Source organism: Anomaloglossus baeobatrachus, chromosome 2 (assembly GCF_048569485.1).
Source record: "Anomaloglossus baeobatrachus isolate aAnoBae1 chromosome 2, aAnoBae1.hap1, whole genome shotgun sequence".
Taxonomy (NCBI): Eukaryota; Metazoa; Chordata; class Amphibia; order Anura; family Aromobatidae; genus Anomaloglossus; species Anomaloglossus baeobatrachus.
In genome coordinates this window covers 536,452,881-536,465,277 of record NC_134354.1, presented here as the reverse complement: position 1 = coordinate 536,465,277, position 12,397 = coordinate 536,452,881, and the positions used below count along the sequence as shown (strand labels likewise).

General features: G+C 51.1%; 1 protein-coding gene across 1 annotated transcript in view; it reads right to left on the bottom strand.

Annotated features, from left to right (window-relative positions):
- The window catches only part of LOC142291809 (cohesin subunit SA-2-like), a 176,560-nt gene that overhangs the window by 111,787 nt on the left and 52,376 nt on the right, over nucleotides 1-12,397 (bottom strand). Inside the window, 3 exon segments of the mRNA XM_075336634.1 lie at nucleotides 9,540-9,691; nucleotides 9,946-10,150; nucleotides 10,602-10,673. Of these exon segments, the coding sequence (XP_075192749.1) occupies nucleotides 9,540-9,691; nucleotides 9,946-10,150; nucleotides 10,602-10,673 (429 nt within the window).

Here is a 12,397-nt window from a genome sequence, read left to right as displayed (position 1 = left end):
TTTTATTTATTGACTTGACAAGCGTGTGTAATGTGTAGGGATGTGTTTTTACTATGTCATCTGCCATTCAGCTCTGCTACATGGCCGCTGACAGCAGACACAGACAGCCATGTAGCAGAGCTGAATGGCAGATGACAGCAGACACAGACAGCCATGTAGCAGAGCTGAATGGCAGATGACAGCAGACACAGACAGAGCCGCACTGTCAGAATGAACTCGGGTGAACTTCACCCGACTTCATTGTCATGCTGCGGCTCTGTCTGTGTCGCGCCCTGATTAGCGGTCACCTGTGAAGGACTCACCGGTGACCGCTAATCTCCTAAATTACTGAAGTTAGCAGCCCTCTCTCATACTCACCAATCCCCGATCCCCGGCGCTGCACGGCGTTCACACTGCTCTGGCGGCTTTTACTGTTTTGAAAAAGCCGGCCGCCCATTAAACAATCTCGTATTCCCTGCTTTCCCCGCCCACCGGCGCCTATGATTGGTTACAGTGAGACACGCCCCCACTCTGAGTGACAGGTGTCACACTGCACCCAATCACAGCAGCCGGTGGGCGTGTCTATACTGTGTAGTGAAATAAATAATTAAATAATTAAAAAAAACGGCGTGCGGTTCCCCCCAATTTTAAAACCAGCCAGATAAAGCCATACGGCTGAAGGCTGGTATTCTCAGGATGGGGAGCTCCACGTTATGGGGAGCCCCCCAGCCTAACAATATCAGCCAACAGCCGCCCAGAATTGCCGCATACATTATATGCGACAGTTCTGGGACTGTACCCGGCTCTTCCTGATTTGCCCTGGTGCGTTGGCAAATCGGGGTAATAAGGAGTTATTGGCAGCCCATAGCTGCCAATAAGTCCTAGATTAATCATGTCAGGCGTCTATGAGACACCCTCCATGATTAATCTGTAAATTACAGTAAATAAACACACACCCGAAAAAATCCTTTATTAGAAATAAAAAACACACTCACATTCCCTGGTTCACCACTTTAATCAGCCCCAAAAAGCTCTCCTTGTCCGGCGTCATCCAGGATGGTCCAGCGTCGCATCCAGCGCTGCTGCATGGAGGTGACCGGAGCTGCAGCAGACACAGCCGCTCCGGTCACCTCCACGCAGCTAATGAAGACAGCCGCACGATCAGCTGATCTGTCAGTGAGGTTACCCGCTGTCGCTGGATCCAGCGGTGGCCGCGGGTAACCTCAGTGACAGCTCAGCTGATCGCACGGCTGTCTTCATTAGCTGCGTGGAGGTGACCGGAGCGGCTGTGTCTGCTGCAGCTCCGGTCACCTCCATGCAGCAGCGCTGGATGCGACGCTGGACCATCCTGGATGACGCCGGACAAGGAGAGCTTTTTGGGGCTGATTAAAGTGGTGAACCAGGGTATATGTGTGTGTTTTTATTTCTAATAAAGGATTTTTTCGGGTGTGTGTTTATTTACTGTAATTTACAGATTAATCATGGAGGGTGTCTCATAGACGCCTGACATGATTAATCTAGGACTTATTGGCAGCTATGGGCTGCCAATAACTCCTTATTACCCCGATTTGCCAACGCACCAGGGCAAATCGGGAAGAGCCGGGTACAGTCCCAGAACTGTCGCATATAATGTATGCGGCAATTCTGGGCGGCTGTTGGCTGATATTGTTAGGCTGGGGGGCTCCCCATAACGTGGAGCTCCCCATCCTGAGAATACCAGCCTTCAGCCGTATGGCTTTATCTGGCTGGTTTTAAAATTGGGGGGAACCGCACGCCGTTTTTTTTAATTATTTAATTATTTATTTCACTACACAGTATAGACACGCCCACCGGCTGCTGTGATTGGGTGCAGTGTGACACCTGTCACTCAGAGTGGGGGCGTGTCTCACTGTAACCAATCATAGGCGCCGGTGGGCGGGGAAAGCAGGGAATACCAGATTGTTTAATGGGCGGCCGGCTTTTTCAAAACAGTAAAAGCCGCCGGAGCAGTGTGAACGCCGTGCAGCGCCGGGGATCGGGGATCGGTGAGTATATGAGAGAGGGGGATAGACTGACATGGACAGAGAGTGAGGGACAGAGATAGTGACCGACTGACAGAGATTAGTGACTGACAGACATTGTGAGGCGCTTCAGAACGCAGCTTTTCAGCTGCGCTCTGAAGCGGACCTTTTTTAAGCTGCGGTGCAGAGCACACACCTGCACACATAGCATCAGACACCAAAATCGTATGAGGGATGTCACACGTTACAATTCACTAGGTTCGTGCAACAAAACGCTCAATTCTAGAGAATGATACGATGTGTTTGCGATCAACGGTTTTGCGTTCAATCCTGATCGCACGTAGCTGTCACACGCAGATACCTCACAAACGATGCCGGATGTGCGTCACTTACAACTTGACCCCAACGACGGATTGTGAGATATATTGAAGCGTGTGTAGCGGGCTTAACGACATCGCAGTGGCCAGCGAACCACCTCCTTTCTAAGGGGGCGGTTCGTGCGGCGTCACAGTGGCGTCACTAAGCGTCCGCCCAATAGAAGCGGAGGGGCGGAGATGAGCGGCCGTAACATCCCACCCACCTCCTTCCTTCCTCATTGGCGGCGGCCACAGGTAAGCTGTAGTTCGTCATTCTCGAGGTGTCACACATAGCGATATGTGCTGCCTCGGGAACGACGAACAACCTGCGTCCTCTACAATCAACAATTTTTAGAAAATGAACGACGTGTCAACGATGGACGATTTGGTGAGTATTTTCCATCGTTAACGGCCGCCCGTTGGTGTCACATGCAATGACGTCGCTAACGTTGCTGGATGTGCGTCACGGAATCCGTGACCCCGGTGATATATCGTTAGATACGTCGTTGCGTGTAACGGGGCCTTAAGCGTTTATCTCCTGGTTGAAGCTAGCTTTAATATTTCTGCATGCCTCCGATGCTGCAGAGGGTAAGCTGCCTCATATAACAGCATTGGAGAGCACTCAGTTCAGGTCAGCAGCACAACAATGCCATTGGTCCAAACTGTCAATCAAGCAGGAGCGCTTGGCTCCCAACAATCAGAAAGTCAGCTGGCTGGGGAGAGGTGCGCTCATGAACAAGCTGGCCAACCTTTTAAGGTAGAAGAAGCCCTCACAGTATCTTTTGCAGTGTCTGTCCAAGGCACATGGAGGGAGAATTTCCCAACAGATAGTACTCTATAAGCATACCATGACGTTTGTCACCTATAGTGTCCTATGTTAGAAAAGTGGATATTATGCGCTATTGTGCTGAAAGATGGCTATTCGAAATAGGAAAGAAAAAAAAGAGAATTTTGTTTACTTACCGTAAATTATTTTTCTTATAGTTCCGACATGGGAGACCCAGACCATGGGGTGTATAGCTTCTGCCTCCGGAGGACACACAAAGTACTACACTAAAAAGTGTAGCTCCTCCCTCCGAGCATATACACCCCCTGGATGACTCACATCTAGCCAGTTTAGTGCAAAAGCTGAAGGAGGACATCCACCCACAAGTAGAGATAGAGTAAAACCCGGAATAACCGGAACCTCTGTCTACAACAACAGCCGGTGAAAACACACGGAACAAGAACTGCCAACAGGCAACAGTTGCTGGGTCTCCCATGTCGGAACTATAAGAAAAAGAATTTACGGTAAGTAAACAAAATTCTCTTTTTCTTCATCGTTCCTTATGGGAGACCCAGACCATGGGACGTCTCAAAGCAGTCCATGGGTGGGAAACAAATAGAAACTGAGAAGTAGGCAAAACCTAACTTCACAAATGGGCGACAGCCGCCTGAAGGATGCGTCTGCCCAAGCTCGCATCTGCCGAAGCATGAGCATGCACTTGGTAGTGCTTCGAAAAGGTGTGCAGACTAGACCAAGTGGCAGCCTGACAGACCTGCTGAGCCGTAACCTGGTGCCTGAAAGCCCAAGAGGCACCGACAGCTCTGGTCGAGTGCGCCCTAATCCCCGGCGGGGGGGCACCAGAGAACATTGGTAGGCATTGGATATGGCCGACCTAATCCAACGAGCTAGGGTCGGTTTAGAAGCCGAGAGACCCTTGCGCTGACCCGTGGTCAGCATAAAAAGAGAGGTGCACCGCCTAAGGGCAGCGGTGCGTGACACATAGATCCGGAGCGCCCGCACCAGATCTAAAGTATGCAACGCTTTCTCAAAGCGATGCACAGGGGCCGGACAAGGAGAAGGCAATGAAATGTCCTGGATAAGGTGGAAAGGAGACACCACCTTAGGGAGAAAGTCCGGAGACGGACGGAGAACCACCTTGTCTTGGTGAAAAACCAAAAAGGGTGACTCCGAAGAGAGCGCAGCCAAATCAGAGACTCTCCTGAGAGAAGCTATGGCCACCAGAAAGACCACTTTCTGTGAAAGACGAAACAAAGAAACCTCCCTAAGAGGCTCAAAGGGGGGTTTCTGTAAGGCCGTGAGGACCAGGTTGAGGTCCCAGGGATCCAGAGGCCGCCGGTAAGGCGGAATGATGTGAGATGCGCCCTGCATGAAGGTGCGCACCCGGGCCAGTCGGGCGATACGCCGCTGGAACAACACTGACAGAGCCGAGACCTGTCCCTTAAGGGAATTGAGGGATAGTCCTAGCCGCAGACCGGACTGTAGAAAAAACAGGATGGTCGGCAAGGAAAACGGCCAAGGAGCATGGCCGGAAGAACGACACCAGGACAGGAAAATTCTCCAAGTCCTGTGGTAAATCCTGGCCGAGGAAGACTTCCGAGCCTGAGTCATAGTTTTTGGAGATGACCTCGGAAGGAATGCCTGAAGCCGTCAGGATCCAGGACTCAAGAGCCACGCCGTCAATCTGAGAGCCGCAGAATTCTGGCGGAAAAACGGACCTTGTGAGAGAAGGTCTGGGCGGTCCGGGAGATGCCACAGCACCTCTACGGACAGACGGAGCAGGTCTGGGTACCAAGCTCGCCTGGGCCAGTCTGGAGCAATGATTATGACCCGACGGTCCTCCATTCTGATCTTGCGCAGGACTCTGGGCAAGAGAGCTAGAGGGGGAAACACGTAGGCCAGACGGAGCTGGGACCAATCCTGAACCAGCGCGTCCGCCACCAAGGCCTGAGGATCGTGGGAGCGAGCCACGTAAACCGGGACCTTGTTGTTGTGCCGGAATGCCATTAGATCCACTTCCGGAGTGCCCCACTTGCGGCAGATTGACCGGAACACTGCCGGATGCAGGGCCCACTCGCCGCTGTCCACGGTTTGACGGCTGAGATAATCTGCCTCCCAGTTTTCTACGCCTGGGATGTGGACTGCGGATATGGTGGACTTGGAGTCCTCCGTCCACTGAAGGATACGTTGAACTTCCAACATTGCCAGGCGGCTGCGTGTCCCGCCTTGGTGATTGATGTAGGCAACTGCTGTTGCGTTGTCTGACTGGACTCGAATGTGCTTGCCCGCCAACAGGTGGTGAAAGGCTACGAGAGCTAGGAGCACAGCTCTGATTTCCAGCACATTGATCTAGAGGGCTGATTCGGACGGAGTCCAAGTGCCCTGTGCTCGGTGGTGGAGAAACACTGCTCCCCAGCCGGATAGACTGGCGTCCGTGGTGAGAATCACCCAGGACGGGGCCAGAAAGGAGCGTCCCTGGGACAGAGAGAGGGGCCGAAGCCACCACTGAAGAGAGCTCCTGGTCTGTGGCGACAGAGCCACTAGCCTGTGCAAGGAAGAGGTCCGCTTGTCCCAACAGCGGAGGATGTCCAGCTAAAGGAGACGCAGATGGAACTGGGCAAAGGGAACCGCTTCCATTGACGCCACCATCTGACCCAGCACCTGCATGAGGTGCCTGATGGAATGACGGCGGGGCCTCAGCAGAGAGCGTACCGCCAGATGAAGGGACTGCTGTTTGACTAAGGGCAGCTTCACAAGTGCCGGCAGAGTCTCGAATTGCATCCCTAGGTACGTAAGTGCCTGGGTCGGGGTCAGAGTGGACTTGGGCAGATTGACAAGCCACCCGAATTGAACAAGCGTGGCGAGAGTGAGCGAGACACTCCGCTGACAGTTTGCACTGGATGAAGCCTTGACTAGAAGGTCGTCCAGGTAAGGAATCACTGCCAACCCCTGGAGGTGCAGAACCGCAACCACTGCTGCCATGACCTTGGTGAATACACGAGGGGCCGTGGCTAACCCGAATGGGAGAGCCACGATTTGGAAATGTTCCTCTCCGATTGCAAAACGTAGCCAACGCTGGTGTGAAACTGCAATTGGCACATGCAGATAGGCATCTCTGATGTCGATGGATGCTAGAAAATCTCCCTGGGTCATTGAGGCAATGACCGATCGCAGAGATTCCATGCGAAAGTGCCGCACCTGAACATGCTTGTTGAGAAGCTTGAGATCCCGGATGGGCCGGAAGGAACCGTCCTTCTTGGGGACTAGGAAGAGGTTTGAGTAGAAACCTCTGAACCGTTCCCGGGCGGGAACCGGTACAATTACTCCGTTGGCCTGCAGGGAAGCCACGGCCTGAGTGAAGGCGGCGGCTTTGGAGCAGGGGGGAGTGGACAGAAAAAATCTGTTTGGCGGGCTGGAAGAAAATTCTATCCTGTAGCCGTGGGAGATGATATCCCGCACCCACTGATCGGAGACGTGTTGGAACCACACGTCGCCAAAGTGGGAGAGCCTGCCACCGACCAAGGACGTTGCTGGCGCAGCCAGATAGTCAAGAGGAGGCTGCCTTAATGGCAGCGGCTCCTCCGCTCTTCTGAGGACGCGCTTCGTGCGCCAGCTGGGTTTTCGATCCTTGGCTGAGTTAGTGGACGAGGCTGAGGGCTTAGAGGATGACCAGTTAGAGGAACGAAAGGAACGAAACCTCGACTGGTTCCTGCCCTGGACAGGTTTCCTGGTTTTAGTTTGTGGCAAGGAAGTACTCTTCCCGCCAGTAGCTTCCCTAATAATATCATCCAGTTGTTCACCGAACAGCCGGGACCCAGCAAAGGGGAGCCCAGCAAGGTACTTCTTAGAAGAAGCGTCTGCTTTCCACTCTCGAAGCCACAAGATCCTGCGGATCGCGAGGGAATTAGCGGAAGCCACCGCCGTGCGGTGAGAAGCCTCCAGAATGGCAGACATGGCATAGGATGAGAAAGCCGAAGCCTGGGAAGTTAAGGCAACCATTTCGGGCATAGAGTCCCTGGTGAGGGAATGCATCTCCTCCAGAGAAGCAGAGACGGCTTTAAGAACCCACACCGCTGCAAAAGACGGGGAGAACGAGGCCCCTGCCACCTCATATACAGATTTGGCCAGAAGGTCAACCTGGCGGTCAGTGGGATCCTTAAGTGAGGTGCCATCGGCCACAGATACAACTGTCCGGGCTGAGATTCTAGACACCGGAGGATCTACCTTTGGTGAATGAGCCCACTCCTTGACCACCTCTGGTGGAAAGGGAAAACGTTCATCAGAACTACGCTTTGGGAAGCGTTTGTCAGGACAGGCCCTGGGCTTGGTCACAGTGGCCTGAAAACTTGAGTGGTTAAAAAACATACTCCTTGCTCTCTTAGGTGAGGAAAACTGGTGTACCAGAGAGGCTCGTTCCTCTGACACTGGTGGATTGAGGTCCAGTACGGAATTAATGGACGCAATCAAGTCACTAACATCCGCATCCCCTTCAGATAAATCAATGGGGTACATAGAGGTAGCGTCCGAGCCCACAGTAAAGGCATCCTCCTCGCCCTGCACTTCAGCTCGTGAATCAGAGCCGTGGGACGAGGAAGGAGAAGAGTCCCTGCGTCTCCGTTTAGGAGGACGGGGTCCGGGAACAGGCGAAAAATCCTCTGTGAGCTCTGCAGAGCGAGCCGAAGCAGCAGAGGCGCCCTGAGAAGGGGCTGATGCATGGTCAGCAGAGTCCGGGACAGCTGTCCCATGGAGTCGGCAAAGGACTGGGAGATAGCTTTAGAAAACGATGCTACCCAAGTCGGGGGTTCAGCCACCGGGGACGGAGCAGCCGGAGGGACCCCTGGGGAGACTCCAGGCTGAGGCACCACCATGTTAGAGCAGGCATCACAATGTGGATATGTGCTCGGTTCAGGCAGTATGAGCTGACATGCAGTGCATATAGAGTAAAGCCTTGCAGCCTTGCTCCTAGTGAGAGACATGCTGCTGAGGTGGAGGTTCTGCAGTAAAGAACACACTCCTTCAGAATGACCCCCAGAGAGTACAAGAAAGTCCACAACCAGAGGTTGTGGCCGTTTTGTGTGCCCTCCGGATTCCACAGCTTGGACCTCCAGACAGATGCAGAGCTGCAGCAGCCAGCGCCGATCAGTGTGTGAACGCTGATAAAATGGCGCCGGAGTGAGGAGGGGGGGGCGGAGGATTAGTCCAAGAGCGGGAACCGGAGGGCCAAGGGGATATACAGGGGAGGGAAACATCTCCTCAGAGAGGAGTGTCCTCCCCTCTGCTGAACGGCCGGTGGGCGGCGCTGCACTGTCCCCCTGCATGACTGACATGCAGGGGCAGTGAAAACGAAACTAGGCCGCAGCCGAAGCCGGGGCCTAAATTTTCCCATGCGGCCGACGAGCAGGCACCCTCGGCGCGGTTCTCAGGAGAAAACCAGAGAACCGGCCGGAAATCACAGCAAAGTGAAATAACACACTCTCCCCACAATAAATGTACAAGGGACCCCACAATAACGTCTCAATACTTAGCTTATGAGACGCAGGGCCAGGTCCCTGAGGGGTGAGCGCTCCGTCCGGCAGGGTCCTGAAAGGGCTGCGGATGGAGACCGGTCTCCTGCAAAGCAGTGAGAACCGTGATGGCTCCCACTTCAAGCCAGAGCCCGAGGGATGGTGAAGGAGCGCGGCATGTAAGGCTCCAGCCTTGTAAATCAACCTTAACAGCACCGCCGACACAGTGGGGTGTGAAGGGACATGCCGGGGGTCCAGTTTGGACCTGCTTTTCTTCCAACTCTTTGAAATCAAAAATCAAAAATCAGATGAGAATGCATGTGTGTGTGACCTCCTGAACACAAAGCATTGAACTGGCTAGATGTGAGTCATCCAGGGGGTGTATATGCTCGGAGGGAGGAGCTACACTTTTTAGTGTAGTACTTTGTGTGTCCTCCGGAGGCAGAAGCTATACACCCCATGGTCTGGGTCTCCCATAAGGAACGATGAAGAAATCTGCATATATACTGACATATATTTTAGCCTGACGTAGCTCAAAATAACAGTCTTTTTGGCTTCAGTTGGATGAGGTAAGACCGATGGATAACTTCAGATTTAAAAACTTTTGAAAACTTGAGAAAGAATAGGAGAGATGGTGTGTGGCCGAGTACAGCCAACAAATTCATCATAACTTTCACCACCATTTGAAAAGTGGAGTCCATTTTTTTATACTATGACAGGTGAAAAATGAGCCTTTTAATGATTCGGACACCACTAACTCCATGCACTATACATTAAGAATGGCATTCAAAACACCAGCCTGACAAATAATGGCAAATTCTTCCCCCCTAAAAACAAAAGACAAAAACACTGGACTTTTGAACTATTGTGCGTTGCGTGTTTAAGGGGTTTAAAACCGGCACCATGTAAGATATACCTTTTTCCGTTTTTTGTCCAGCTGCTCGAGCCTTGGGTTGATTTTTTTAAGATGGTCTCGCTTTTTCTCCACTTCATACAATCTGTCTGCGTTGTCTATATTGATATCCAGGTTTAGGATCACACCTATAAGTGCAGTCAGCAATTTTACCGCTAGTGCAAGGAAACAAAAAGTGATAAATAGAGAATATTCACTAATCATCACAATTTTATTAATGAGATTGTTTTTTTCATACTCTAAACTTCGCAGCTGAAGGAGCAACAGTTAGGTCTCCTTGAAGAATACATTACCCAGGGCTCATAGGAGCAGCCATGAAATGGAAAATGCACAGAAGTCCCACAAATTCATAAAAGAATTGAAGAATAAGGATAATAGACATAGTCTTGGCTGTATATTGAAAACCTACCAGACAATGTACTGGTGTGCCGGAAGGCTCGAACACAGGAGTCAGACAGTCCCAGGAGCAGGGAAATAAGGGTATTCAGCAGATAGCCATCATATATGACACTGTACTGACATTGTTGTACCAGCACAGATGTGAACTCACAGAAATTTGACCGAAATTTTTTCCAGTAAATTCCTGGCCTGATTAGAGGGTAATCTTCAGAGTCCTGCAAGTCACAGAAAAGTGTGAATCAGGATTTCTACGTATTCTGCATCACAGAGGTTTATTTCAAAAACACAAACTTGCATGTTAAAATTGCCCCCAATAAGAAAATATGCATGTTTATGTGCTACCTAAGGCATTACCCCTGTAATAAAAAATATTAGAGGGTATTTCCCAGACTTTACAATACTGGCTAAAGGAAAGAGATTGTCATTACTTAACATTCAACTTCCCCATCATTCTGGTGGTCTATGTTTGGAAAGGCAGTAAGGAAGTTGAGTCTATCCACCACCTATCTGCTAAGTCACTGATAGATTTCAGTATAAATAAAACGTATTTGTTTATTCTATAACCATTAATTTTCTTACCCAGGTTTTTAAACCCTCCTTGGAAACTACGGTAATAGGACCTATTCCAAAAGAACCCCGATTTTTGGAGCATATAATGTATCTTACCAAATTGACTGGCCAGGTGATGGTTAAAATCCAAGGATAAGCCATGAATTTCTTGAACTGTAGGCCAGTTTCCTAAGAAGAAATAGTGTCAGAATCATGAATAAAATCATTCTATGAACGAGAACCCTCCCCAAAAGGGTCTGCATTGCAATGTTGTGCAAGTATGGATGCTAAAACAATTGTGCACACACGAGTACTTATAGAAACTGTAGGAAAGAAGGGAATTTTGTTTACTTACCGTAAATTCCTTTTCTTCTAGCTCCAATTGGGAGACCCAGACAATTGGGTGTATAGCTTCTGCCTCCGGAGGCCACACAAAGTATTACACTTAAAAGTGTAAAGCCCCTCCCCTTCTGCCTATACACCCCCCGTGCTCACGGGCTCCTCAGTTTTGGTGCAAAAGCAAGAAGGAGGAAAAGTTATAAATTGGTTTAAAGTAAATTCAATCCGAAGAAATTTCGGAGAACTGAAACCATTCAACATGAACAACATGTGTACACAAAGAACAACAGCCCGAAGGGAACAGGGGCGGGTGCTGGGTCTCCCAATTGGAGCTAGAAGAAAAGGAATTTACGGTAAGTAAACAAAATTCCCTTCTTCTTTGTCGCTCCATTGGGAGACCCAGACAATTGGGACGTCCAAAAGCAGTCCCTGGGTGGGTAAAGTAAAACCTCGTAATAGAGCCGTAAGACGGCCCCTTCCTACAGGTGGGCAACCGCCGCCTGAAGGACTCGCCTACCTAGGCTGGCATCTGCCGAAGCATAGGTATGCACCTGATAGTGTTTCGTGAAAGTGTGCAGACTAGACCAGGTAGCTGCCTGACACACCTGCTGAGCCGTAGCCTGGTGCCACAAATCCCAGGACGCACCCACGGCTCTGGTAGAATGGGCCCTCAGCCCCGAGGGAACCGGAAGCCCAGAAGATCGGTAAGCTTCGAGAATTGGTTCCTTGATCCACCGAGCCAGGGTTGATTTGGAAGCCTGTGACCCTTTACGCTGGCCAGCGACAAGGACAAAGAGTGCATCCGAGCGGCGCAGGGGCGCCGTACGAGAAATGTAGAGTCTGAGTGCTCTCACCAGATCTAACAAGTGCAAATCCCTTTCACATTGGTGAACTGGATGAGGACAAAAAGAGGGTAAGGAGATATCCTGATTGAGATGAAAGGGGGATACCACCTTAGGGAGAAATTCCGGAACCGGACGCAGAACCACCTTGTCCTGGTGAAACACCAGGAAAGGGTCTTTGCATGACAGCGCTGCTAGCTCAGACACTCTCCGAAGTGATGTGACTGCTACTAGGAAGGCCACTTTCTGCGAAAGGCGTGAGAGAGAAATATCCCTCATTGGCTCGAAAGGTGGTTTCTGAAGAGCCATCAGCACCCTGTTCAGATCCCAGGGTTCTAACGGCCGCTTGTAAGGAGGGACTATGTGACAAACCCCCTGCAGGAACGTGCGTACCTGTGGAAGTCTGGCTAGGCGCTTCTGAAAAAACACAGAGAGCGCTGAGACTTGTCCCTTAAGGGAGCCGAGCGACAAACCTTTTTCCAATCCGGATTGAAGGAAGGAAAGAAAAGTGGGCAAGGCAAATGGCCAGGGAGAAAAACCCTGATCAGAGCACCAATATAAGAATATCCTCCACGTCCTGTGGTAGATCTTGGCGGACGTTGGTTTCCTAGCCTGCCTCATAGTGGCAATGACCTCTTGAGATAACCCTGAAGACGCTAGGATCCAGGACTCAATGGCCACACAGTCAGGTTGAGGGCCGCAGAATTCAGATGGAAAAACGGCCCTTGAGAC